The sequence below is a fragment of the Aythya marila genome, assembly GCF_965140915.1.
Source record: "Aythya marila genome assembly, chromosome: 16".
Classification (NCBI taxonomy): Eukaryota; Metazoa; Chordata; class Aves; order Anseriformes; family Anatidae; genus Aythya; species Aythya marila.
The window spans coordinates 10374728-10402452 of NC_139057.1; the positions used below are offsets into that span (position 1 = coordinate 10374728).

General features: G+C 59.1%; 1 protein-coding gene across 4 annotated transcripts in view; it reads right to left on the bottom strand.

Annotated features, from left to right (window-relative positions):
- PLCG1 (phospholipase C gamma 1) overlaps positions 1-27725 on the bottom strand; it is a 38729-nt gene that overhangs the window by 1398 nt on the left and 9606 nt on the right. For 3 of the 4 annotated variants that reach the window (XM_082773328.1, XM_082773326.1, XM_082773325.1), the window contains exons 2-30: positions 19856-20008; positions 19254-19347; positions 18934-18981; positions 15603-15687; positions 15095-15178; positions 14868-14890; positions 13711-13783; positions 12924-13025; positions 12039-12157; positions 11384-11469; positions 11111-11231; positions 10516-10684; positions 9760-9882; positions 8838-8939; positions 8444-8631; positions 8030-8230; positions 7491-7610; positions 6738-6918; positions 6318-6395; positions 5532-5635; positions 5210-5306; positions 5061-5130; positions 4551-4708; positions 4110-4206; positions 3352-3576; positions 2696-2844; positions 944-1058; positions 626-787; positions 419-507 (exon numbers count right to left, since the gene is read on the bottom strand). In XM_082773328.1, coding sequence (XP_082629454.1) covers positions 419-507; positions 626-787; positions 944-1058; positions 2696-2844; positions 3352-3576; positions 4110-4206; positions 4551-4708; positions 5061-5130; positions 5210-5306; positions 5532-5635; positions 6318-6395; positions 6738-6918; positions 7491-7610; positions 8030-8230; positions 8444-8631; positions 8838-8939; positions 9760-9882; positions 10516-10684; positions 11111-11231; positions 11384-11469; positions 12039-12157; positions 12924-13025; positions 13711-13783; positions 14868-14890; positions 15095-15178; positions 15603-15687; positions 18934-18981; positions 19254-19347; positions 19856-20008 — 3416 coding nt within the window. The remainder of the gene's footprint in view (positions 1-418; positions 508-625; positions 788-943; positions 1059-2695; positions 2845-3351; positions 3577-4109; positions 4207-4550; positions 4709-5060; positions 5131-5209; positions 5307-5531; positions 5636-6317; positions 6396-6737; positions 6919-7490; positions 7611-8029; positions 8231-8443; positions 8632-8837; positions 8940-9759; positions 9883-10515; positions 10685-11110; positions 11232-11383; positions 11470-12038; positions 12158-12923; positions 13026-13710; positions 13784-14867; positions 14891-15094; positions 15179-15602; positions 15688-18933; positions 18982-19253; positions 19348-19855; positions 20009-27725) is intronic. The other variant, XM_082773327.1, reaches the window with a different exon arrangement.

The following is a 27725-nucleotide window of genomic DNA, read 5'->3' on the forward strand; positions in this document are numbered from 1 at the left end:
GTCTGTGCTGGCCTTAATAGTGGTGGAGGAGTGGTGCAGGTTGGAAAAAAAACCCTCAAGGTCACCACATCCACCCCTCACCCTGACCTACCAAAACCATGTCCCTTAGTGCCACGTCCACACCTCTCTTAAATGCCTCCAGGGATGGGGACACCGCCACCTTCCCAGGCAGCCCATTCCAGTGCATAATTTTAAGTGAAGAAATGACAGAATCATCTGTCTTCAAGAGCTCTGCCACCCTATCACCCCCATGGTGCCGAGCTGCAACGTCCCCAGAGAGTGAATGGGAACTGGGACAGCCACAGCTGCCTCCTCCAGCACCAGTGATGGGATTTAGGGAAGACAAATGAAGCCTGGGCCAGAATCTGCCCCAAACAACCCTGCTGAGGGGGCCCTTGTGTGTGTGTGACCCAGTTACCTTGCTGGGGAAGATATCGATCTTGACAAGCAGGGAAGCCAGCTCCAGGTTCTCACTGTAGTTGTTCTTCAGAGGGACAGCTCGGAAACCTACAGCGGAGCCAGCCCCAGTGTTATTTACAGCAAAGCCAACGTCTCCCTTCTCGGGATGTGGGCAGCAAACTGGTGAGGACCAACACAACACACACAGCTTCCCCGACCACGTTACCTGTTTTCAAGCCTTTGACCAGGAATGTCGCCTGGGCCAGGAAGTTCTCATCACTGAACATGTCCTCCTCGTACACCACGAAGCGGAGGAAGGCGAACTCGGGGTTGCTGACCTGGAAGTGGAACTGCTTCGGGCTCCACAGGGGGTTCAGGCCATTGTCCGCTGGGCAAAAAACACCACAGTCAAAAAACAGCACCAGCAGGGGTGACTGATCATCACCCCCCAGCTGCTGCAAAACCTCCTAACGATGCAGCCAGGAGAGAGGCCAAGATCTGGGGGAACCCAACCCGTCCGCGTCACCTCTCCTGCCACACTCACCCACTATCTCAGTTTTCTGCTTCGCGTTGTCGTACTCTGCGCCGGACACCTCCACCTCCACAAAAGGACAAACGATTCCTCTCCCGTTTTTGGGAAGGTGCCGGGCCCCCAGGACCTGGGGAAGAGAACAGGAGGGACTTTGTTACAGATGGGAACAAATAAAAAAAAAAAATAACTTGTTTGCATACCGAGACATTTTCTTTCCGGCTAAACCACCCTGGCTGCACCAGGTGGTTAGAGGTGAGATGTTTCATCTCCGTGTGGAGAGAAACAGCTCCCAGACCTGGAGGCTGTGATGTGCTCCCGATCCCCAGTTTGACGTGTAAACCATCAGCCAGGCAGCCAAGCTGCCCCTGGTGCTGCCTGCAGCCTGCCCAGCTCCTCCAGCCTGCGCCTCCTCCTCCAAGCTGGGGCTCGTGGCCATGGCTGGGGCTCGGTGTCGGACACCTGCGGCTTTGTCAGAGCTTCTCGGCCTCACTGCCTTGGCTTGAGGAGGACGTGGAGCTGCTGGCCTCGAGCACAGGCTGTGCTCAGCAGAAAGGCCGACCTGCTGCCTCGCAGGAGCAGGAGATCCCCGCTCCCCCGTGCCAGGGCCATATGTCACGCCGGCACGCTGCTGTCGCAGGGGAAGGACGCGCTGCCAGCGCTGGATCATGTGCCTGGAGCCGTGCTGGGCTTCAGGCGGCTTCTCTGCCTGTGGAAGCCGGCCTCGGAGGGGACACGGGGCAGTTTTGCCAGAGGACAAAAGGCTGAGCCCATCTCTTAAAGGAGACAGCAGCAGGCTGCAGCACAGGGACTCCTGACACCCGGAGGGTGCAGCTCCATCCTGAGGTGCAGGAAGAGTTTGGGGAGCAGCACTTTGGAAAACAGGAGGTGTGCAGAAACGGGGCCAGGAATTTTTAGGGAGTTAGGGGCCGATGGGACACAGTGGGGTGTCCTCCCCTGCAGGGCAGTGGCTCTCTTAGGTGGGATCACTCCAGAACAGCAATGCCCTCGGAGGAGCAGGAGTTTGCTCGTGCTGTCAGAAACCCGTGAGCACTAAAGGCAGGATCCCCACTGCCTCGTCCCGAGGGCTGCTTGAGACAAAGGGACTTGCAAAGGAGGCTGCCGACCCAGATACATGAACAGTCAGCTCGGCTCTGAGGCCATGGGGGCTGTCTGTGCAGGGTAGCAGGACCGCTGTCGGTCCCGACATGGGAACCGTCTGGTTTGGCTCTGCCACCACCTCCGCACCCCTCCAGGAGCTTTGCTGCGTGCCTGGAGAGCTGCCCCGTGCCCCTGCAGTGCGGCTCCGTGAGACAAAACCAGAGCAGTTCAGCCCCAGCCCTGCAAGCTCAACATCTGCAGCCCAAGCCCTGCTGCCTCCAACCGTCTCCACCAGGAACGGGGCCGAAAATCCCACCCCAACCACGAGCAGCTTCCCGAGAGGAGCTGAGAGCAAGGGGACACGGCCTCATTGAGCCTGGCTCTGTCCCTCTCTGCCCCTTGGCAGCCCGGGGAAAGGGCTCTGCTCTTGTGCCACCTCCCTGCGAGCCGGGGCTGGTGGCAGGCCCAGGGCACCCACGGCGCGTGGTTGCCACCTGCTGGCTCCGAGACCCTGGCCGTGGAGGCTGCCGGGGTGGATGGAGCATCCCGCAGGGCTCCCAGGAGACGTCCTGGGTGCCCCTATCCCGAGCAGCACCCCCCGAGCAGCACCCCAGCCCTCTCCTACCCTTAGCACGTGGCTGGGGCTGGGTGCAGGCGGGCACTGACCTCGATGGAGATGGAGAGCGGCTCGACGCCCCGCAGCGTGCTCTTGTCGAAGGGGTCGAAGATGTCGTCCCGCATGTTGGTGGGCTGCAGGACGTACCCGCACTGCCCGCTGGACATGAACAAGGCCTGGTTCATCTGCATGGGCTTGTCTGGGGAGCACAGGGAGGAGGTGAGTGGGGGGTCCTAGGCCCCTTCCTTTTTTCCTGGGGTCTTTGTGCCCTGCAGGATGCCCTTTGAAAGGGAACCCAGCTCATCTTCCCCGAAACCCCAAAAGCCCTGCACACGCTTGGACCATGCAGTGACCTTCTCATACGTGGTCTGCCCAGCTACCCCGTGCCCCATGGCCCGTCCCCTTTTCCCCTTCCCTCTCCTTTCTGCTTTCTTGTGCTGCCTCCAGCACTTGCCAAACCAACCTGCAAGATGCCTCAACTCACAAAAGCAATGAAAACCCAGCAGGAAAAAAAAATAAAATAAAAATAATAAAGTTTTCTAGTGCATTCATCAGCTGACCTGGCTCCCAGTAAGGGTGGCACCCAGAGTGGGACCTGCAGAGCACATCCCGTTGCCAGGATGCGGTAAGGGCACTGGGTGCTGTTACTGGGGGCTCGTGGGGGCCCTGACAAGCCCACCCACCCTCCCCTGCCTGCTGCCCTCACCGGGGGTCTGGAAGTTGAGGGCGACCAGCTGGCTGCCGCAGATCCACATGGGCAGGGGGTCGTAGTTGGAGGAGTCGAGGCGCTGGCCCTTGGGGTAGATACGGGAGAGCTGCAGGCGGTTGTACTGCAGGAACTTCTTGCCCTTGATCTTGTTGACGTACTTCTCCGCCTTGGTCTCGGGGAAGGAGGACATATCTCGGTAACAGGCCCTCTCTGTGCCGATCTCTGGGAGGAGGCAGAGCACAGAGTGAGCCAGGAACGTGACTGAGGCCAGGCGAGGAGCTCGCGATGGGAAAAGCGCCGCTACAGAGAGCTCTGGCTCCCAGGCACAAGCACATCTCCGTTCCAGACACTTCAACCACTGCGTGCCCCTTCCTAACACTCCTCTCCTCCTCCCCTGGCTCAGACACGGTCTGGCCACGCAGCCCCTCCTCTGCTCTCAGCGCGTTTGCTGGGTGCCAAGGGCAGGGGGCTGAAGGCACGGGGACGGCTCTGCCACCACAGCCGCAGCGCGACGCTGCCCAGGGGCTGCTCAGGACGGGGCCAGATCTCAGCAGCAGAGGGATGGGGAAGGGAACCTCCACCCTCTGGTGGAGGATGTGTTCAGAGCTCTGATTTAAACTCATTCCAGCTTGCTTTGGACACCAATCCTCAGCTGCAAGCTAGCCAAAGGCCAGGGCAGCACCCTGGGGGCACACAGCGGGGTCTGCGACGCCACGGGGTCTGCCTGCGGTGGCACGAGACCAGCAGATGCTCACTCTCTTCATCGAAGGGCACGGGTCGGCAATAGACAACCAGCTCCGAAAGCTCCAGGGCAATCTTCTTCCTCCTTTCCATCATCTTCCCTTCGGAGAGCTGCCAAGAGGGGGACAGAGAGGCATCAGGGCCAGTTGGGAGCGGCACCGCTGGACATGCAGCGGTGATGCCCTCAGCATCATCCTTGATGCCCCCCATGGATGGAGGTGCCCCAGCTCTTGGTGCCCACCCCACAACCCCTGAGGGAACCTTCCCAGGAGCAGAGATGTCCCTGGCTCTGTTTTCTTTGCAACTGCTCTGCCAGGAGTTGCTGGCAGCCACCTCGCCGCCCTCCCCAGCACCCCAAACCTGCTCCCTCGGCCTCTCTTTGTGCCAGTGGGAATTCCCCAACTTTGCTACCACACGACGAGACGCCTCCCCTGCTGAGGGCTCTCCAGGCTCACCCGTGCGTCGGCCGTCTGGGCCGCCTCGCGGATCTTCTTCACCCAGTCCAGCAAATCCTCGTGCGTGTCGGCTGCCACGTCAAGGGACAGGCGCGACACCGAGGCCATGCTGATGGAGAAGACGAACAGGCGGTTGTTCTTCCCCTCGGGGCGGATGGCTGTGCGGGGAAAGGGGCAGAAGAATGGTCACAAGCAGAAGCTGGGCCGAGTCCTTGGGAGGGAGGGGAGGTTCAGGGGAGCGGAGAGGGATGATGGAGCAGGCTGAGGGTGTGCTGGAGCAGCGCAGGGTGGCCCCAAGGGCTGCTCGCAGCCACCAAATGCTCCTAGGCTGCAGTTGGGCTCCAGGGAGATGCCCAAACCCAGCAGCCGAGCACACCACAAGCACGCACCGCAGCCGTGCGCTCAGTTGCAACAGGCACGGGGGCTCCTGGAGGCAGACACCAGAGGCCCTCCAGCCCACAAACCCCACAACCAGCACGTGGCATCTCCTCCGTCCCTCAGGGCACTCACCGATCTGGCAGGACGGCACGTCCAGCACGCCTCCCAGCAGGTCTCCCAGGGGGCTGTTCTCGTCCAGCTGCTGGTGGGAGCGAAGCGCAGGCACGGTCAGGCCGGGCACCACGCACGCGCGCTCCTCCCCACTGCCCTCCCCAGCTCACCTCCCGCTCCGGCTCCAGGCTGCTGGGACTGCTGATCTCCTCCACGTAGTTGGAGGGGAACCACAGCTGCTTCTTGCCGCCGTAATCTCCCCTCCACCTGGAAGAGAGGGAAGCGTCAGCACCCGCCGTGGGGTCACCGGGTCACCCTGGGTTGGGATCCCAGGTGACTCGAGGGTCCTTCGCCATCTGGTTGCAGGCTGTGGGAGAACACGGTGGCTTCGGGGGCAATCCCCACCCCAAAGGGGACACACCATTGCATGGATGGTGACACCATGGTTTGACCCTGTCCCTCAGGGAAAAAGGAGGATCGGGACCAACTCACCAGCCTCCCTCCTGCTTCTCCACGTTTTGGATGATGGCGTTTTTGGTGAAGGTCAGCTCGTCCTCCCGCTGCGCCTTGTAGTCAAACAGGGCTTTGACTGCGCACTGCAAAGAGCAGGGGTCCGGTGAGGCTGGGCAGCTGGCACCGTCACAGGGACACGGAGGCCACCAAATCCCACCGTGATGAGGGTGTGGAGAGGGCTGAATGAGGCATGTCTGCCACCAGACCCCACTGATGCAGACCAAATCAAGACCCCCGTTCACACCAAACCGCAGAGGTCAGGAGCCTGGTGTGGCCCTGCACAGGCACCTTCCTCTCTGCAGGAGCCACTGGTGGCTTTGGTAGGGGGAGTTCTGAGCAGAGTCAGCACAGCCAGGGAACCTGCAGACCCAGCCTAGAGCATGCCCACCTGCATGGTCTAGAAATAAATGTGCAAAATAACAAAGCTCTTGGAAAACAGAGACACTTGGGAAGTGCTCAGGCCCCACAGATGCTAAACCCTACAAGAGGCTGGGGAGCTGGTAAGCTCTGCAGGAAAGCCAGTCCTCATCTTCCCCTGAGCTCTTGGTAAGAACAATGCTTCGTTGGGAGTGACGCTTGGCAGCTTTAAAAGGGAAACAGATGGTGGCAGAAAGAGGTGGGTCTTATGGTCTTATCTAGCCCTATGGAAGGTCCTCCTTGTCCTTGCCTTCCCCAGCAGAGACCAGGAGATGGGGCAGGAGGGATGCAGAGGATGGAGAGGGGCTGCAGGGAGTGGCGCTGGCCCTGACAAGCAGTGGGAATTACCTTGAAGGTCGGCATGGGGTTGGCCTCCACGTAGAAGCCGGGGTGGCGTCCCTCGTAGAGGGCTCCATAGTCCGGCTCCTGCGAAAGCAAAGGGCCAGTGATGAGAGCTGTGGCTCAGCAGAACGGGTCCCCTACCTTGGGGGAGATGTGGAAGATGCTCAGGGGAGGGTGCGACCCCACAGAAGTGACGCTGAGCCCAGCAAACGGGTGTGCAGCATCACTCCTGGCTGTCACGGGGCAGAGGGGCAGCAAGAAGCCTCACTCGAGCCAACATGTTCCCAACAGGTGACAACAAAACAGGAGGGGCAAAAAGCCCCACGTGAAGCAGAGACGGCTCACACGATGCTGCTTCGAGGCATGAGCTCACAACAGACCTCTCCATCACCCTTAGGCTTCGCCCTTCCACAGAGCCTCACTCACCGCTGTCCCGATCTTCTCCAGGGTCTCCTCGTTGATGGGGTACCTCAGCTTCATCTTGCGGTACAGCGGGTGCTTTTCGTAGTAGCTGATCAAGTCGACCAGGCTCTCGAACTCGGAGTTGCCCAGCAGCACGGTCTGGCCCTCCTGCTGCACGCGGCAGTGCTTGATCTTCCCTTCCGCCCTGGCACGTGGAGAGAGAGGAGCCGCTGGGCACGCAGCACAACACGAGGCTCTCTCCCGACGTAAAAACAACCCAAAAAAGGTGTCCCCAGGCTGGCTGCTGTGCGCAGTCGTCTCCCTTTGTGTCACCTCGGGGATGTATCTGCATGGCTGCAGTGTGGTACAGACCCCGGCACCAGAGCCTGGCATGCCCCACACCATGCAGGGCAATGGGGACACGCAGCCAGGTGACACTTTCCCTGCAAAAAACAGGGATACAGGGCAGGGAGAGAGGCAGAAAACGGCATGGCCCCACAGGGTTCATGAGAACCAGCGTGGCAAAGGAGGAGCGTGGCCCTAAAGGCTTACACAGGCCATCCAGGCCAGACAAGAGCTCCGGAGGGGCTCACATGAGGCCAGAAATGCTCAATCAGCAGCGTGCCAGCTGCACTGTAACACGGCCTCCCACCCCTCTGGAGCAGGGCTAAACAGCCCGCGGGCACAGCCTGGGATAAGGAAAGCACAGGGACAACCCCCCCATGGCTCCTGCCCCCTCCCCGCACCCCGTCCCACCTCGCTCCTCCCAGGACGCACCGAAAGGAGATGGCGTAGGAGCTGGGCTCGCTCCTCTTGCGCACCAGGAAGGCTCCGTCCCGCGGCACCCTCATCAGCATGTGCTCGGCTTGGGCACGGGTGAGGTTGGCGTGGTACCACCTGTGGGGAGGAGAGGCGGCGCTGGGTGTTGGTCCCCACGCACCCAGCACGGCTCACAGCACGCAGCGCCGCTTCCCCTCCGCCCCCTGAAAGGCTGCCTGGGTCCAGGGAGAGGAGCCCACCACACAGGGGACGCTGCAACCGGGGCTGTCTTCTCCCTTTGTGGGACGGGCAGGGGGAGAGATAGGAGCAGAGCTGTCTGGTGATGTGTGGCACAGGTGAGGGAACCTCAGCCAAGCCTGACAGTCCTCTCTTTGCATAGGGACAGCCAGCTTTGGGAATGACGGAGCTGCTGTGACACCGGGGAGTGAGGAGGGGACCACAGAGCCCCAGCAGGGACTGCAGGGAGACCCGGGAGGGCTTCCCATGGGGTCCCAGCTGCCACGGACGCAACTCGCCCTCCTCGCCCACGCACTCACTCTTTGCTCTCGTGGGCATTGGTCTGAGGCACCGGCTCCGTCAGCCTCATCTCGAACTCGTTGCACCTCAGCGGCACCTCCTGGTAGTGGGTGATGAGGTCGTAGAGGCTGTCGAACACCAGGTTGTCGGTCAGGAAGAACTTGGGGCTGCCGGCGTCCTGCCGCGAGTGGATCCGGCAGTGCTGCACCTTCCCGTTGCGCCTGCAGAGGGATGGGATAAAGAGGAGGGATGGGGTAAAACCGGGGTTGTCCACAGAGAGACGACACCAACCACCCCATCTCCAGCCCGGTGCAGCCGAGGAGGACGCTGTGCCCCACTGGGGACCCACTGCCCAATGCTGCCAGCCCACTGGGACCGTGCCGAGGCGAAGAGCACCCCAGCAGCGCCACGCAGAGCAGCTCACGAGGCCTTACCAGAAGGAGAGGGTGTAGTCCCCGACAAAGGTCTCGCTCTCCCTGACGAGGAAGGAGCCGTCGGGGGCCCCGGTCTCGATGCAGTACTCCGTCAGCAGCCTCTCGGCTATGTGCCGCCCGTCGCGCCCCGCTCCCAGCTTGCCGTGAAACCACTTCTCCGTGGAGTGCAGCTCCGTGCTGTTGCTCACCTGGAGGGAAAAAGGCACAGACCGGGGTCACCGGGGGCTGCTCCGCGTGGGGGGCTTTAACCAGGGTCGGTGGCTTTCTGAACTGGCTCCCACCTTTCCCACCAGAGCCTCTCCCTCCAAAGCTGGCAGTGGAGGTGCTCAGCCCCTTGGGCAGCGAGGTCCTTTCCCCAGGGGAACAACTTACCGTCACACAAGGGAGCCCTCACCTCCTTCTGCTCTTCCTCATCCTCGTTTCCTTGGTCGCTGGTTGTCTCCCCCGAGTAATAGATCTTGCTGCTGGTCAGGACGAAGTAATGTGGGTTCCACTCCTGCAAGGAGACAAACTCTGGGCAAGAGGCCCCCTGAGGAAGCGCCGAGCTGGCCCAGCACCCGTCGGTGGGATCTTCTCTTCCCGATTAGCACAAGCAGTGGGGGGTGATTGGGTTTGGGAAGGAGAGTCAGCAACAGCTCCGGTTTCAGTGGAGAGGAACAGGAGCTCCCAAGGCATGCCCCTGATCTGAAGCATGGGTTTATCAGCAGCGAAAAAAACCCGCACGTGACGGGTCTGACACACGAAGTGACTGCAGATCACGCTGCAGCCACCCCAGCGTGCATTAAAAGATGACCAAATGAAGAGCAAATCAGTGCAAAAAGGAAACATTGGGCTTGGATTCAGCAGAGGGGCTATCAGAGAGGAGGGTAACAGACGGCTGTGCGGCTTTACCATTGCACCACTCTTCTCCAAAAAAAAAAAAAAGGCTCTTTTATATACATTTTTGCCTGAAAGATCCTCATCAAAGCAGCAAAGATCCTCATCATTCAGCAAAGCAGCTGAAGAAGCAGACTGCGGGTAAGTAAACACACCTGCTGAAACGAATGCTCAGCGCTTTACGAAGCAGAATGCTCCTTTAGGTGCGGGAAGCGTTGGGCTTGCTGCAGGAGCAGCCAGAGCGTTGCAAGGGTCGTGCAAGAGCAGCGAAGTGGCTGCCGTGCACCAGCCCTGAGCTCCCTGAGCTCAGCCTCCTGCCGCCAGCAAGGGCCGGAGGGAGACATCGAGGGGAGAGCACAGGAGAGAGCCAGCATCAAAACTCCCCCGAGCATCCCGTGGCGTCATTTACGGAGCCTGGGGCAGCGGTGGCGGACACGTACGTGGTTGATGGGGTCTTCCAGGTAGAGGATCCCGTTCTTGATGGAGTTGCTGATGTCATTCTCAGAGTACATCACGGAGGTGGGCAGCTCCTCGTAAGCACTGCCCTCGGCCAGCTTCTTGTGCTGTGGGACAAGAGAGTGAGTAAGGCACCTCGAGGCGAGCGGGCACCCAAAAGCAGCACGGGTTTCCCAGTGAACAGCCTTGAAACTCCGGGTCTGCTGCAGCGGGTCCCCCCAGACTGAAAGGACCAAGGTGAGAGACTATCTGATGGCACTGCAGTGCCACCCTGTCTTCCCAGAGCTGATTTCTGCAGGAGAAATACCAGTATCCTCCCAGGGCAGCACCCAGCTGCTGGGCTCACATCCCAGCAGCTCCTACAAAGCAGAAGCAGCTCTTTGTCCCCCCGTGTCAGCCACGCAGACGGTGTCCCTCTGTGGCTGGGATGGGGCCACGCTAACCCCAGAGCGAGAAATTCCAGCGGTGAAGCAGGCAGAGGTCATCACCCACAGAACGGGGCTACGGGAGGGACCTGAAGCCCAACTGCCCTAAAACGTTGGGGGAATTCCCATCTGTATCCAGACCCAACCCTTTTTCTCAAGGTAGAATTAACCAGGGACACTGACATAAATACAACCACGGCTCAGGGTTCACGCCACAGCCAACCCCTTCCAAAAGCAGGCAGCTCCCCATGGTCCCAAAGCCAAACCCGCCCCGACTCTCTCCATTTATCAGCCCCGCTGGGGAAGGGAGCTCACCTTGATGAGAATCTTCCTCTTGAGCTGATTTGGAGAGGGGAGCCCGTCAGCAGAAATATCTACTGGTTTGGTCAAGAGCATGTCCCCAAAGACCTTCTTGAAATTCTGAGCCATGTTCCTCTGCTGAGCGATGCTGCAGTGGTCCTCGATGGACAGAATGACGGGGAAGCTGGCAGGAGGAAAAGAGCTGCCACTACTGGAGCTGTGCCTGCAGGAAGCTCTGCTGAAAACCTGGCTCCTGTGCCCTCCGAGAGCAGTTTGCACCCGCACCTCCCCGTGCTGTGTCTGCAGCTGTGCTGTCTCCAGCCTTCAGTGCAAACGGCCTCCAGCAAGGTGTCCCCACCACGGGCTGTGGGCAGGGGACCAGAAAGCTGCTGAGGTTTCCCCACAGCCTTCCCTCCCACGAGACTCTTTTCAGGGTGAAATCTGCCCTTGGCTGGAGCCACAACAGCACGTTCTCTTCCCTCTGAGTCCTAGATGTCCTGTGCCAGCCCCCTGGGACAGGTGGGCTTCGCCTGGCTGCAGGTGGTGCCTGCCCACTCCTCGCCTTCCTGACAGCTCTGCCCGTGGAAGCCCGGGTCCCTGCGGTACTCACTCGGAGGTGACAAAGGCGTGCTCCTTGATAGTGACCAACACGTCAGAGAACTTGATCTTGGTGGTTAAGGTGTGCCCGTGGTAGATGACCGGCATGCCGTCGGGCCCGTCCCAGCAATCCACTGAAAGAGACCCACGGGGGAAATGAGCCCGGGGGCTGCCATCTGGGCAGGACACGGCCACGAGACTGGGCGCTGCTGGGAGCTGGCGTTGGGTGGAAATAAAGGAGGGAGGTGCAAGCCCAGCCCGCCGCGGTGGTGGCAGCGGTACTCACGCTCGATGCAGCGGCACCCCATGCGCAAGCAGCGGGCGTACGCCTCCAGCGAGGACTCGCTCGAGAATTGGTCCCCGGTCAGGTACCTGCCCCGTGAGGGAAGATGAGCACGTCAGCCACAGGCAGGGCGGGGATGGCTCCTGGGACAACGCTCCTGTACCCAGTGCCATTCCCACAGTGCTGAGAGCTGGTCCAGCCCCTGCAGGCTGGAGCTCAGCCACCGTCTGCTCCCCAGGCTCTCAGTCCTTTATATTTGGGCTGATGTGCTGCCACTGCACTGGGTGCACGGGGAGCACAGCCAGCGCGCGTGTCCCTTGGCAGGGAATGCTTCCACCAGCGGAGAAGCAAATGGCCAACTTCAGCCTGCCCGTTTTGTAGCACCTCTCCTCCTACAGGCTGTGCAAGGTGATGGTGCTTGCGGGTGGAAACTGCCTGGGACCTCAAAGCCCAGTCTGTGCAGATGTGCTGTGCTGCCAGTGTCAGAGCACAACACGGATGGCTGAACCATGAAGGGAGGACTGGGACACCAAGAGGAGGGTGTCTGAAGTGCTGATCCCATGTCTAAAGGGCTGCTCGGCACCTCGCTGGGACCAGAGCCCCCCAGCAGGGGATGCTGGGGAGGGGGGTGCTCAGGGAGCCACTCCAGGGTCCTTACGTGTTGTGCGAGGAGGAGATCCAGTAATGGGAGAGGGGGTTGTTCATGTTCTCCGGACACACCATGTCCAGCTGCGAGTTCCAGATGCTGTTCTCTTTGGAAAACAGGAAGGTGAGAAACTGCTCAGGAAGAAACAGAAGCGTGTTACTGATGCGGAGGCTTTGGGCGCTGAGGTTCAGTTTCACACACACGGCTCACCCTTGGCGAGGGGCTACTTCCTAAGCTCAGCACAGCCCGCATCCTGCCACGCCAGGTGCCGACTGGCTCCACCAGGACCAGGCAGCAGGGGCCTGACCGAACCCTGCCCAGCACACAGCTACGTGACCCCGTGTGCCTGAGCAACACAGCTCCAGGCATTAGCACCGATCTTCTGCACCCTGCTAGATATCTGCGCACAAATCCTTAAACTGCCCCAGCTGGAGACAAATAAATAGCTCTGCATTTTATTTTGCAGCTCACACGGCAGCAACAGCTCCCTACGGCCACGTGGATCAAGGGACTTCTGGATGGGACTTGGCCCAGAGGGCCTGTGACACGGTGACCTCCAGCTGTTTTTACTCTTTTGTTGCCAGCAAGGCTGGTAACAAAAAGTTCCTTGCTTTGAGAAGATCTTACATGGAGCAAAGGGACGTGTACCCCCGTGTAACCTCTCACTCCCCAAATGAAGTGCCTGAGGAGGGCTCCCAGCCGCACACATCCAGCACCAGCAGAGCCCCCAGAAGTCGTTCCCTGTGCCAACCTTCCCTTGAGCAGCTCAGCAAACGGCTGCCCCAGGGGATCACCCTGCTTACAGCACCCTCCCCTTGAGCACCGTCACGCCACGAAGACGCAGCCCCCTCCCCTGGGCACCTCCCACCCTCCCGTTACCCATCCGAGGTGCCGTACCTCGTCCAGGGAGAAATACGGCTCGTCGATCTCTCTCAAAGGATCCCGCAGGAAGTTGAACATGAATTCCTGTACCTGGAGGGTATCTGCAGCCCAGAGCTCCTGCAAAGCCCAGAAGAGACACCAAGGAGGAAGCGGTTCAGGAAGCGTTATTCAAAACCACAGCAGCTCGCCCAACTAGAAGCTTTAACCATCTCTGCCTGGGAATTCAAGCAGCAGCACAAGTACCAGGTAGTGCACAGCTGCAGCAATCTGGCCCCTTTTTAAGTGGTCTGCATCGTCTCAGCATTGTGCAGTTTTCTTCCTGAGAGCTCCTTTGCACACATTTGCCCTCCCAGCTCCCCCCGCAGCAGAAGCCAGCACGGCTTCCTTTGGTTCCTCTCTCTCCCTGGCTGTCTTGCATGAAGTCACCCAAACGGCTGCGTCTCTGCCGCTTCATTTTGTCCTCTCTGCAGCTGTGGGAGGTGGGAGCATGGCGCACAGCAGAGGCTCTGTGCTCCCACCCGAGGCACGGCACCGTGAGAGGCGGCAAGAAGGGTCTGCCCGCTCTGCAAACAGGCTGCGGGCACCCACACGTGTGTCTGAGCACACACTGAGCTCACCGAATGCCTCCAAAAGATGGCTTTTAGAAGCAAAGGCAGCAAGCAGATTGCTCAGCTGCTGCTCAGGATGGACCAGGGAGCTCTGCCTGCCTTCTGCACCAGCCCCAAGGGCTTGGTGAAACTCCAACCCCGCGGAGAAGCAGCTCCCTACGGCTCTCCCCTCCCCTTGCCAGTCCTGAGCTCACCCTCTGGTACTCCAGGAGGAACTTCTGGAACTCCAGCAGCGACACCCTGAAGTGCTCGGACCTTTCTCCACCCCTGGGAACACAAGGAGAGAAACGTCAGTCACTCCTGCGACGCCTGCCCGCAGCATCGCGCCAGGGGCCACCCGCAAGGCGCACGGCACAGCAGGCGACCCACGCCGTGCACCCTGAGCACGATGCAGCAAGGCACGATGGCAAACACACGGCAGCTGAGCTTCCACCTCCTCGTCCCGTGCTCCTGGGCAGCCCAGGGCTCACAGCAAGGGGCTGACGATGCGAAACATTGCTCAAGGGCCGTGAAACTCCAGTCAAGAGCAGCTAAAGTCATCAGAGGGACTGAGTTGTACAAAACCAGGGTTTCTTCTTGTATGGAAGAGTGAAAAGAGCTAAAGAGGATTCGGGCTGCCAAGGGTGACTGCGGCCAGGCCAGACCTCCGGGTATTCAGAGGCCGGGGGCTCAGGGAGGCAGGGCAGGGCTGTACCAAGCTGTAGTGCACAGCCAGGGGCCATGCCTGGGACCAAGACAAGAAAACAGACACGGAGCTGGCAGTGCTGACTGCCCTGGGGCAGAGGCATGAACCTGCTGGTCGGCTGAGGTCTGTCCAACTCTTTTTTTCCTGTGATTGCAGGAAAAGAGAGAGGAAACAACAGGAGATTACCTGGACAAGTCAGTAAGCCTTTCATTCTTTAGCTTTCATGGCTAAATTCAAGTTGCCCCTTTTTTTTTTTTTTTTTTTTCCAACCAGAGCCAGGATGTGCACAGCTGAGGGAAGGCACTGCCTGGAGAGGAGCCCAAGAGCAATACACCGCTTACGGGCACAGCACCCAGTGAGCACCAACCATGAGGGTACCTTTGGGGAAACTTCCAAGGGGTCTCATTACTCCACAAAAAAAAAAAACACAATATTTTTTTGGGTGCAGCTGACCTGAGCTGGCTCCCAGTGGGGGCATCTGGGAGGAAGAGAGCCCCAACTTGACCTGAAACATCTACGGCAAAGGTGCTTGTTCACAGGGCACAAAAACACAGACAAGGAGCACACCGCATGCCTCGTCCCAGACCCACTGCTGCAGGCACCACAGCACGCGATGGAGCAAAAAGCAGCAGCCCCTTCCCCCACAAGCACGAGAAAGTTATCCACCTTTCTAGGAACGGGACGTCCATCTGCAAAAGAAGAAGCACAGGCATTAGGAGGGCTCTCAGGCAAAAGCAATAATTTACGTGCTCGCTGCCTTCCCTAGCCCAGAGGTAGGAAAGAGGAGCTATTAGTGGAGGGAGGCAGGGCTAAGAAGGCAATTAAGAGGGGATGCCCGGTAATAAATATCATCTCTGCTTCCCCTGCCCCACCCTGGAGAATTGAGCTCTTACCATTTTCTGGGCACTGAACATCAGGCTGCGGTAGAGCTGTGCAAACTGCCCGTACGTGATATCCCCGTTCCTCTGCTCCACGTCCTACAGCCAAAAAAAACACATGAACAGAGAGGTTTTACAGGGCCACAAGCACGGGGACTGCACTCCTGTCACCTGTGGCTGTCACCTGCTCCCAGGATTTTGCAGAGGAGGGAAAGGCCAGAACAAGGCCTCAGACTTTGCCTCCTCCCTCCTTATGTCCCCAACGGGACCCTGACAGCACCCAGGACGTGGGCGCATCCTAAGGCCCTGTTATGTGCTTCCCTAGGCTCACCCACACAGGAAGCATTACGGCTTACTTGGATAGTTACAAAAAGACTGTTTCCCTTTTTTTGGTGGCAGGGAATATCCACAATATCTAGAAACTGCAAGAGACAAGGTGCACGTTCCTCTTTGGTGGTGACCTGACCCGTGGGCAGGCAGCGGTGCCCCCCAGGGACCCAGCCCGAAGGGGCCGCGTGCTCACCGTCAGCCGCTCCCGCAGGAACCTCATGTTGGGGACGCGGTAGTTGACCTGGGACAGCATGTTCTTCAGGTCCTTGGCGGAGATCCTGGCAGGGCAAAGAGGGAAAAAGCGTTCAGAAGCTCTGGGAACCAAGGCATCAGCTGTGAGAGGCGAGGACGGATGCGCAGCCCTGGGAGCACACCAGGGTTGGGACCCAAAGGCGAAAGGGAAGAATGTTTCACATTTTTGCGTATATGCTGTGCACAGAGCTGGGACAGGGCTGCCTACATCCTGCTGGGAACTGCAGACAGCTCCTGCAAGCCGCTGGCACTGCGGGGCAAGCCCCAGCATCCTCACCCCACGTGGCCCCTGGGAGCCAAGGCTGCAGCGGGCACACAGCGTCTGGGAGCGACCAGGCAGAAGCATCTTTAGAGCATCTGCACCCCAGCGTGGAGGTTGGGAGACCAAAACCTGACCCCTGCCACACAGGAGGAGGTGGAGGTAGCGCCTGCATTGACAACAATTCCTCCAGGTCTGCCCAGCCATCACCAGTGGTGCTTTTGTGCCTGAGCCTCAAAAAACCAAGCGGGAGCCGGGACCCTGGAGGATGCTGCCCCATCCTGCAAGGCACAGGGCAGGCCCGGCACTGGGAACGCTCACGGACTTGGGCCCAAAGAAATACACCAGGGACAAGGTGATGTGTGCTGGTTGTGTGCCATGGGCTGTCCCTTCCCCGTGATGCTGAGCCCACAAAGGAGCTTTGGCAGGAAGGAAGGGATGGGACGCAGCAGCAGGAGCCCTGCCCCAGCACCAGTGGGTTGTTGTCCCCAGGAGGTGTTGCACCAAGGCACTGCTCATCGTGGTGAAAAAACAAGGAGAGGAAAGAACAAACCGTGTAAAAGCTCTGAGCAGCATTTCCCCTCTGCTTCTGGTAGGAGGGCAGGGCATGGGATGATTTTATTTACTGTGTTAGTAATAAGGTTAAAGTGCTGGAGAGCTTGGAAAAATAACTTGGTACTATTTTGAGACTAGAAAGTTAAAAAAAAAAAACCAAAACACAACACACGCACAAAAACTTTCTTCTTCTTCTGCGGAAGTTTTTTTAAGGGCTTCGGATGAAGAAGCCGGAGGACGGACCCAGCCCTCTCCAAGGGCATGAAAACATTCCCCGCTCCTGGTGCTCTAACTCTGCTCCCAGCCTCGGGCAGCTTTCCTAGCCAGAGGTGAAACGGCCTCCCCTGGAGTAGGAAAAAAAGACCCAGCATCCTGTTATCCTCCTCTTCCCACCTAACCTCCCCTGGAAAAACAAACACCCAGAGGCACGGCCGCCAGTGCAAACAGGCAGCATCTGCGCGAGGCCCGCAGCTGGGTGGGCTCCGGCCAGGGGCACGCGGCCACCGACCCCAGCAGGGGGTGGGAGTGGGGGACGAGGGTTTCAGCTGCCCCAAACCTGCCTGTGCTGCGGGTGGTTTGTGCTTAAAGAACACCTCGTTGCCTTTTCAGACCCCGCTGCCCAGCTCAGAAGTAAAAGTGACACCAAAGTCAGGGGAAGATATCATCCGAGGGTCTGTCCGTGACCTGTAGTTGCTGTCTCTGCTTTGCAGGGAACACACGGATGCTTGTAGGACGGGGAGGCCTGAAACCTTTCTGTTTTTCCCCCTCTACGCTGTGGCATTTCTGTTGTGCGACGCTCGCAGCCGGGGCTGGAGCAGCAGCTCTTTCAATTAAGTGCTTTGCATTTAATCCCCTTCCCTTGATTGACAGATAAAGAATCCACGGCCTTTTCCTGGCTTAATTCTAAATGCTAAGGCAAAGATGATATTAAGAAGAACAACGGGGGAGATGTCAGAGACTGCCTTTCGGCTGCTGAGCGTGCCTTGGGCAGCCGAAGCTGTACCTTCAGCCTCTTTTGTCCTGCCCCGGTGCCATTTCAGCAGCGTTACTGTGTAACCGGATGAGAAAAAAGGACCAATTTTTTCCATTTCTCTTGTCTTCACGCTCCAACCCCCCACGCAGCCACCCCCACACGCGTTCCCCATTGCTGAATTCAGACAGCTCTCAAACAAAGGGGGTCAGTGATGCACGCCAAGGACCCGGCTGCAGCGGCAGGGCTCTGCTGGAAGGAGCCAGCCAGCCGCACTCCTGCCTCCTTCCCCCGGTGCCCAGTCCCCACAAACACCAGTACGACGTGCGTAAAGCCTGAGCCGGGATTTGGAAGGTGTGTGGCACGTGCGGAGCAGCTGCAGGGCATTAAAGGCGCCTCTTTCCTTCCCGTTCTGCCTCAGAGAGGATCTACCCCTCCTCCACCAAACCCCGGCGCACCGAGCTGCTCTCGCCACGGCACAAGTCCTTGCAAAGACAAAACCAGGAGGGACTGGGGGAGTCGCTGGTGCCACGTTCCTGGTGAGGGCGGGCTGTTACAGCATCTAGCCCGGGTTTCTCATGACCACCACGTCCCTCTGCGAGCAGTGGGGTGGGGATGGTGACCTCCAGCACGCTCCCCCTCTGGTGAGGACACAAGTTAGACCCTAATTTTGGCCACATCAGCTCTTTGCTTACAGGGCAGGACAGACGGTGCCTGCAGCACTGCCACCCGCAGGCACCTCCCCTGCTGACCTACGCAGGGGGAGCAGGAGAGGTGAGGCTGCCCCGGTACCCGTGGGGCTAACAGCTGAGAGCATCCCCTGCGCTGGGACTGCAGCAAGGCACAGCACTCCTGGCCCTCAGTCCCGCTGACACCTGGAAGGGTTTTTGGTTCCCAGCAAGGGGCTCTGCTTCCAGGGCAGACAGCCTGGGCAGATGAAGGGCGCAGCTGGGTGAGCCACAGGTCTCGAGGAGGATAAAGGAGCTCTGCTCCTTCGGTGCTGCCAGCTGGGGGTAAGGCTGTTTCACAGCTACAGGGTCTCAAGGGCTTCCTGGGTCCAAATCGCTGAGAAGCAGGTCAGGGAAATGAGACAATCTTTTGATTTTATTTTTTTTTTTAATTTGGTGAAAATGAGCCAGGGTTTTGGAGCTCGGATTGGAGCTCGGATTAACCTTTCTTGGAAGTGAAAACTAAAACCCTACAGGACCCAACAGAGACCCCAGCCTTTGCTGATGAATTTTTCAGCCAGAGCTAAGTGCTTACAGCTCAAGCCCTCTCTTGCAAGCACTGCAAACCAGGGGCCTCATCCAGCACCCAAACCAAGCAGAGGCTGGGGTACCGGGGGGCTTTCTGGGGGCCCTAGCAGCGCTGCATGGCTGGTTCGAGCAAGGTGGGCTTCTGTTAAACACGGGGACTCTGGCACTGGGTAGGGTGAGGCTTGCTTGTACAAACGTGTGTGCAAATGAGTGTTTTCTCTCCATTTTTTACCTGTCCTCCCGGTTGCGATCCAGCGAGTAGAACTGCTTCCTGAGCCACCTGAAAGGAGAGGCACGGGGTCAGGCTCTGCCGGGCCGCAGATGCCGTAGGAGGGCAGGTCAATGGGATGGAGCCCCTCATACAGCAGCACCAGGTCACCGTGGCCCCTGGGGGAAGGAGACCTCATCGCCCAGCCCGGCTGCTGCGGACACCTCTGGCCACACGCTGCTGTACAGGTCTGAGCCCAGCACGGCGCTCCAGGGTGGGAGCAGCACCGCAAGGGATGGAGAAGGGAAAACAACACAAGCACGGGCCAGGGACAAGCTCCCCACCTCTCAATCTGCAGCGGGGTGGCAGCTCTTAGGGTATCTGCCACCAGCCAGTTCAGCCCCTTGATCCACATGTTGACCTCCTCCTCAGATGTGGCTGCGGAAAGAAGGAAGAGGAGAAATGGGAGGAAGGGACACAGAGGCTGGTCACCAGCCCCTCTTGGGGCTACCCCCGATGTCCTGAATGCCTTCCTTCTTCCTTCACCCCCTCCCAACAGCTCCCACCCCTGCAGACGCTCTGGTGTGCTCCTCTCCCTGCCCAGCTCCTGCTCCCCCCGGGGATGTTTGTGGCTAGGGCTGGGCGTCACCTCTGTCCCCAAGAAGCAATGCCCAGGCTGGGCTGGGTGCCAGGGGCCAGCAGCTCCCGGGGAAGGTGTGCCAGCTCCTCCTCAGCCCCCCCGGCTCCCCCTGCAGCCTCCCCGAGGGCAGGGGGCTGGCTCTGTCCCTGCAGGCTGCAGCACAAGGCAGATGTGCCATGGATATCAGGGGTCAGCACGCCTGCCTGCGTCTGCGCTTGCCTACAGGGGTCTGAAAGAGACCCACGGGATGCCTGGGAAGTCTGCGAAGGGGCTGCCCGCCCTGCCCGGGGGCCGCGAGCGTTTTACCTTGCAGGCTGAGGGTCTTCAGCCTGAACTCTGTGCCGTAGAGGACAACGAAGCAGTGGGACTGGTCTGGTCGGAAACACGGATCCTCCTGGTACCGGTCAAAATCACGCGAATTCTTTCCCGGCCGAATCTCTTTGATTTCACGAATGTCCACTACGAGACAAAGGGGGAAAGGAGTTCAGTGAAGAGCTGAAATCCCCAAGGTGAGGCTCTGCGGATCCTAAATGCCACACCGGAGTAGAAGGAAGGGCATGGACTGTGCAGCTGGACCGCCACGGCTGGTTCCCCAGAAAGCCTCCCCAGCCTGCCCTGTCCCTATCTGTCCCCGTGTCCCCAGGGAGGCTTCGATATTTCACCCAGTCGTGAGGAGCAGAGGGCAGAGCTCTGGTTCCTGCAGGTTCCTTCACCCGTCAGCTTCACACCTCACTCCTCCTTCCTCTGCTCAACCTACGCCTGTGAACTGCAAGGTGTTTTTTGCCTTTAAGAGGGTAATTTTGTTTTCTTTTTCATCGAGAGCCTTTCTGCTGGGGTGAAACCTCTGGGGGCTCAGCCTTCTGCCCAGCTCAGCGACACCCTGCTTGCAGCCTCTGCGTCTTACAAACAGCATGGCTTCAAGCTCCACTCCTATCCAAATTCAAGTTTGATATTGCAACCTGAGTGGGTTCCTGGTTTAAACAACTCTAGGACTCCTCTTCTTCCCTTTTTCCCTTTCCCCCTAAATTATGGCTGCAGTTTCTGGCACCTTCCCCTGCCCCGACAGCTCTCCCATCTCTTGGGAGGTGATCTCCTGTCCTGCTCCAAGTGGTACCAGGACCCCTGGACCTGCCCTCATCTGCGTGAGTCCCACGGGCTTTATTTTAACAATTCCAGCTTCTCTTTGAGTCCAAGGCTGCCGCAGAGTGGGCAGCACCAGCAGTGACCCGGGAACAGCGCTGTCCTTTGGATATTCCCAAGGCTGCAGGGCTGGTGTCGCAGCTCAGCAGCCATCCCCTGGAGCTCCCCCAAAGGTGACGCTTGGGCAGCAGTGCGACAAGGAGCGTGGCAGGGAGGTGGGAACCAGGCTGGGCACAGCTACGGCTTCCCCAGCACTCAAGGAGGAGGAGAGCAGCAGCTAATTTGCCCTGGTCACCGTGGCCAAGGAAAGCTGCGGTGGGGTAGAGCGCGCCAGGATCTTAAACGCGGGGCGAGCCGAAGGAGCTGGAGGGATGCTGAGGAGAGAGTGCCTCAGCCTCCTCCCCAGAGGAAATTCTGGGAAAGGACGCTCATTACCATCAAACAAAGAGAACACAGCAGCAGCAACAACAAAAAACCCCAAACCCAAGAATCTTTGCTTCCTGGAAAAAGAGTTTCTTAAATGCTCGGGGGAATCAAGTAACAACAGCTCTGAGTCACGTTTCCAAAGCAGACGATGCTTCAGAGCAGTGTGGGATGGCGATTACTGCAAACCTGGCGTGTAATTCATCCCAATTAAACTCCACTTAGGGCAGTCACTGTGGATCGACTCGCCTTTCATTGCAATTTGCTGTAGTTTAGAGCTAGACAGAAACGTGAGCTGCTCAGCAGCCGCAGCAGAGGCCGGCAGCGCTGCACCAGCTCGCGGGGGAAGGGGCCCGCTCCCAGCAAACAGGACAGCAAGCTGGGAGATGTGGCCTGGTATGGGGAGACCTGTCCCAAACCTTGCACAAGGAGCCTGGGGAACCTCTTGAAACCACTGCTGTTGGAAGCAGTCACAGCAGCAGCCTCGGGTGCTTGCTCTGAAACCATCTTGTGCTGGCTTGTGCGCTCTACACGTGCACCAAAACACATCTAAAGAGGATCCCACTGAAACCGTGTCAAGGGGGCTTTCACCCCAGGGCAGGCCACACCACGCAGCACGGCGGTGTGCATCCAGGCACGATCACAGCCCCCTCGTTTCCTGATACAGACAGACCCCATTTGGCCACTGTAACCAAGGACAAGTGCGCAGAGAGACCCAGCTCCCTGGGCTGTGAAGAGCAGCTGAACAAGCTCCCGAAAACGAGCAGGGCTGTGCCTTTCTAAGCATCACCTGCCCTTTACAGACCTGCTGTCCGGAGGTTCAGACATTAGCCTGCCCTGTTGTAATCCATCCACGTGCTCACAGCCTTGGCGGCATGACATGTTTTTATCGCTAGCATAAAAAATGCATCACAGCTGCGGTCTTTGCATCCATCACACGCACAGCAAAGGCTATTCCTGGCGGAGGACTTGACAAAAGCAGTGGGAAAGAGCTGGTTTTCATGGTAGGCAGTGACCACCAGCATGTGCTGTCTCAGCAGCCTCCTTCCAAGGGCCTAACCCCGCACCACGGCGCTCTGACTGTGCCCCGCATCCACCTCTCACTGCAAAGTGCCCGCGGGGATGTGAAGGTCGTGAGCTATCCTTACAAACCGCATCCCCCAAAATCCACACCAGTGAGAGCCCCCAGAGCAAACGGGGCAGCCAACGAAGGCGCAGGGGTGCGGGCTGCCCCCGGGGTGCTCCGCCGCGAGCACCAAGCACGCAGAGGAGCAGGTAAAGAGCTCCAGCCCACGCGTGCCTGCAGCTGCTTGCTCATCTCTCTCATCCTCCCCAACATGCCCGCGTGCGCCGGGGAGAAGGCGGTTCGGGGTTTGGTTTCTGCAGCTCGCACCTTGCCGCGCAGCAGCACCATCATCCCCCTCCAGCCCCATCACCTCGAGTGACTCAAACGCCTTCCCTGCACCCTGCAAGGAAATGACTTCAGCAGGAGGCACAGCGGCCACGGATGCCACCATCCCAGATCCGCGAGGTGTCTCCACGCCAGCTGTGCCCCTTCAAGCCCCCGGCACCAGCCTGGGACCAGCAGCCAGCCGGCAGTGGGGAGGGGAGGAAAAGCCGCCCCAGCTCTGCTTCAGTGGAGGGTGCAAGCCTACAAGCCACGTCTCACAGCTCCTCTTTCCCTCTGCTTGCACCAAAACCCTGTCCCACACGCCCCAATGCCACGCTCCCAGCCCTCCCCACCAGCGCCAAGGCCTGGCACCCTATTCCAGACACGAAACCAACCCCAGCCCATAAATATTTCCAGCTCTGCTTGCGAGGGCCACAAGTAAAACACAGACACCTCAGCAAACATCAGCCACCCTCCGGAAGGCAAACACAAAACCCAGAGCCTGCTGCCACCTCCCTCCATGATCTTGTGAGCTTGGGCCATCCACTTTTCTTTTTATTGCCCCAAAGCTTGCCTCAACCACAACTGCTGTGGCAGGTGCCACCGAGAAGGAGGTGGCTTCCTTGATGGCCACCATGCTCTCCCCTCCTGGGCTTCCCTCAAGGACAGACAGACGGGGAAGCTCGAGGTCCCACCACACAGTGTGGCTGTGCTGGGAATGCTGCCTAGGGGAAGAGCATCTGACACGTGCCAGGGCAGAGGAACAAGTGCCAGATAACCCTGGATAAACCCGTCAAAGAAAGGCAACCCATTACCGGGGTGAACCACACCTCATTGCCCCACTGGTCTGCCCCAGAGCACGCTGTGGGATGGAGCAGCCGCTGCAGAAAGCAGGCGCTGGTCTTTGTCCCATGTGGATGGCAGCAGGATGAGGGAGAGAAACCCTCGACCTCCACGTGCCTTTTCAGAAAGGACACGGTTGCGTTTCTGGGCCAGCAGCCTTCCCTTCCACAGGAGCAGGTCACACCAGAAGGAAAAAGCTGGCCCCAGACCTTCCCCCTGCAGCACTTAGGAAAAAAAAAATCCCCTCTGGTTAATGAAAGCCAGATCCAGCCTTCAGCTGTTCACAACTGGAACTTCACCCAAGCCTCACTTACAACCAGTGATGGACTGGGCATTGTAAGGCGTGAGGATAAGGACACCCTGCAACGGGCTCCAAGGGTTGCAAAATCTCCACCTCCGGAGGGTTTTTGGAAAGATGTCAGACTGATTAAAAAAAAATAAAAATAAAAAAAATAGGATTTAGGCCAGATTACCTTCCAGGATGGATTTGTCAGGGACCCACCCACCCCCTTGGCAAGCATGTCTGGGTGCAGCGTGGCTGCGTGGGGACCAACACGCAGGGAGAGCCCCCACGCTCACGCTCACTGCAGCCTGACCTCGGCTGGCACGGGCTGATCCTGTCCTGGGGCGGTGGAGAAGCCTTTGGGTTTCCTCCTCCAGTACAAAGCCAGCAAGAAATGTCTTCATGCTTTTTGGCAGTGTACCTTGCCCTGAACACAATGATTATTTCTGGCCTTCCCATCACTTGCAGGAGGGCGGTCCGGCACGCAGGGAAAGTGAGAAGTGAGGAAAATGGAAAAAAAAAAAAACCCGACTTGTAAGTGTGTGTGGGGGCAGAAATCAGAGAAATCTATTGTGTAACAGCACGGGGAATAAAGCGGTGGTATTTCCCTCCGAATACTTCAATAGGAGCCCACTGAACGTGCTGCTTGGGCTGGTGCTGGCTGCTGCAGAGGTTTGCAGCAGGAGGCTGGGCTGCCCTCGCCCTGCCTGGGCTGCTCCTGGTGCGCTGTCTGCAACCGAATGCCATGCGGGGAGATGCAAAAATCCCACCGGGCTTCAGAGGAACGGTCAAGCAAGCACTAAGTGCTTTGCTGGAGCGGGGCCAGAGCCTCTGCACCTCGTGGTCTGGAGCCAGGCGCCGTGCCCCGCAGCAGCCAGCGAGCCCCCTTGGTCTGCAAGGCTCCACGTGAGCCCGTCCCGTGTCCACGCGTAGATCCATCTGCCAAAAAGCAGCCACCTCAGGTGCTGGGGGTTGCACGATGCTGAAATCCTCCTGATGGCATCTGCTGTGCCGCATCCAACGGGGATGATGCAGGCATCTTGCAGACAGCAATGATCTGAGCTTGAACCTGAGCCGCAGTCGATATTAAGGCGGCTTTTACAAAACCATGCTGCGCCCCTGGTGAACACCAGAAGCGGGCTACAATACCTAACATCCCACCCAAAAGAAAGCAGGAACCTTGCTGCAGTAGAAACCTATCTCAGAGGGAAGAGCCACGCATCTCTCATTAGTACAGGTTTTCAGAGTAACAGCTCAGCCTTAGCTCCACGAGCTTTCCTTAACAGACAAGACGAAACCATGCAGTGCAACGGTGAATTAGCAGTGTCTGCGCACGGAGGCGCAGCACCGGGTTTCTGCACCCTCCTCCTGGCCACGCCGCGCTGCCATCAGCGCTTCCGTGCATCAGCTCTCAGGTTTCTGGAGGAACACGATCCCACAGCATTAGCAGATGGCTGCTCCAGCCAGAGAAACAATAAACCAGCTGGGGCCTCGAATCCGACCTGATGGCTCCTTTGCGGGGCTGAGGCATCCACGGAGACCAAAAGAAACACTGGCACAGCAGAGCCCTATGCCCCAGCAAGTCCCTGGTCCCTTCTGTGAACCGAAAACGGATGTGCTGCCATTTTAGTGAGGTACCCGAAAACCCTGCAAAAAGCTCTCTCACTGCCACTACTGCCCCAGGGAGGGACATGGCAGCCCTGCTGCTTGGGGGCCTGTTGGGTCCCAGTGCTCTTGCTTCTGCAACGCACATGCAGGAACCTCTCCGGTCTCAGGAGAAGGTGAGGTTAAGCTATTTTCCCCTCCAGACTTGGCTCGGTTGTGCCTCAGATTGCTCCAGCAAGTCGGTACATCTCACCCGCTACCCGCAGCAGCAACCTGCAGCGTTTGCTCTGAAGCAGTTGCTGCGATGGCTCTGCTGCAGAGGCAGCCGCATCCACAGAGCGCCTTGGCAGGGAGGATGCTCAGAACAAACAGCTCGGATGGGACAAGGGAGTTCCCAGTCCGCCTGGATGGCCGGGAATAGCCCAAACCCGGGGCCCAGATCCTGGCTGACCGCTACTGGAGGGATGGGGCAGAGCGCTTCGTGGGACCCACCCCCCCCCAGCAGCAGCCCCCGCAGCAGCGCAGGCAGCACGTGGGGGCCAGCAGCTGCTCTGCGGGCACTGGGGCTTCCTGCCCTCGCCTCGAGCTGCCGCTGCCTCGGCTGCACCTCGGCATCACGTGTGCTGCGGCTTCTGAGCTCCGGTTGCTCCCCCACCCTGTGCCCCCCCTCCCCGAAATCCTTATCGTGGGCAGAGGAAGTGACAAGGAGATGCGCAGGGGCTTGGAGGTGCTTCGTAGAATGGCTCAGGTTGGAAGGGACCTTAGAGATCACCCAGTTCCAAGCCCCTGCCACACGCAGGGATGCCACCCACTAGGTGAGGCTGGCCAAGGCCCCATCCAGCCTGGCCTTGAGCACCTCCAGGGGTGGGGCATCCGCAGCTTCTCTGGGCAGCCTGTGCCAGTGCCTCAGCACCCTTACAGTGAAAAATTTCCTCTTAACGTTTAGTCTAAATCTATCCCCGTTTAGCTTAAGACCATTCCCCCTTGTCCTATCATTATCTACCCACGTAAAGAGTCCTCCAGCCTTTCCATAAGCCCCCTTTAAGTATTGAAAGGCTGCAGTGAGGTTTCCCCAGAGTCTTCTCTTCCCCGTCTCTCTCTCAGCCTCCACAGCTCTGCAGCCACGCGGTCTGGAGCAAGACACGAGGAACTGCCCGCCTGTCCTCCCTCCTGGCTGCTGTGAGCTGGAGCAGGGAGGCAAAGGTGATCTCAGGGCATCACCCTGTCCCTACAGAGCAGCTCCCACCTCTCCCAGGCAGCCCCAGCCTCACTGCTCCACCAGCTCTGGCCTCACGCAGGCGACCTTCAAGATCTCACAAACATCCTCCTGCTGCTAGCAGCAGAGCTGGCTGGGGGCTGACAGCGGCCTATCCTGCATCATCAGCACATCTCTCCAGATTACTCTCAGCTGCAAGAAGGCATGTGTTAAAAAAAAAAAAAAAAAAAAAAAAACACACAACCAAAGCTGGTCCGCCAAGTGAGCAAAGCAGGATGCTGCTATCTCGCGATCTCTGCCCACAGCCCAGCAGAGCGGGGATGTAAAGGCTGGCAGTTTCCACCGTGCCTGTCTCAGCCTCCGAGGGCCGGCTTCACGCTCGGGAGCTGCCTCCCTGCCCCGCGGACCAGGCCACGTCCCCAGCACCGCCATATGGCCGAGCAGGGCACCAGCTCTCACGCCAGGTAGCGTCCGCTTCTGGTGGGGTGCTCCAGCTCCTTCCTCAGCCTCTGCTGCAGTCCCCTGGGTGGCACCCATGGGGACAGGCCACAGGAACCCCTCAGCCCCCAGCACCTCCCGCTGTGCCACGCACATGGCAGCAGCGGGCCCATCCCTGAGCCGGGGCGGCCAAGAAACCACAGCAGCAAGCAAAGCAGGGGAGCGGACATGGCACACCAGCCCTGAGACATAGCCACTTGTTTCTGCCACAGCACGAGCCCCTGACGAAGCACCAGGAGCCCACAGATCTGCAGGCAGCAGTTCCCCAAATCCTTCTGTGCCTCATGAGCCTCTGGGACCTCGGGGTGGAGACATCCCCTCCTGCCCATGGGGAGGAGGCAGCCGGATGGCATCCCCTGCTCCGGGGCTGCTCCTGGGCCCCCTCTTGTTCTCCACAGAAATTATGTCCAGGGAAGCTGGGGGTGTTGTGCCAGGATCGCGCTGAAGCCAAAGCTGTCCATGTTGTGTCCATGGTGCTGGCCGGGCCTGCTCCCCAGCACACGCAAGCCCAGCACCATGAAGGCCCCCAGACTTCTTGCACCCACACCATGCAGGGCATGGGAGCACGTCCATCCCAAACAGCAACACCAGCCGGGCTGAGCCCCGGGTTTTTCCTGCCTGGACACTGCTTTAAAGAAACGCGTCCCTTGTCCTGATAAATGACAGCCGGCGGTAGCCCTCAGTCACCGGCCTGCTCTGTTTGAGAGGCAGAAGCTTCCACTGACTCACATGGAAAGAGGAAGCTCCGCAGTGGTGCTGCTGGGTGGCTGGCGGGGCC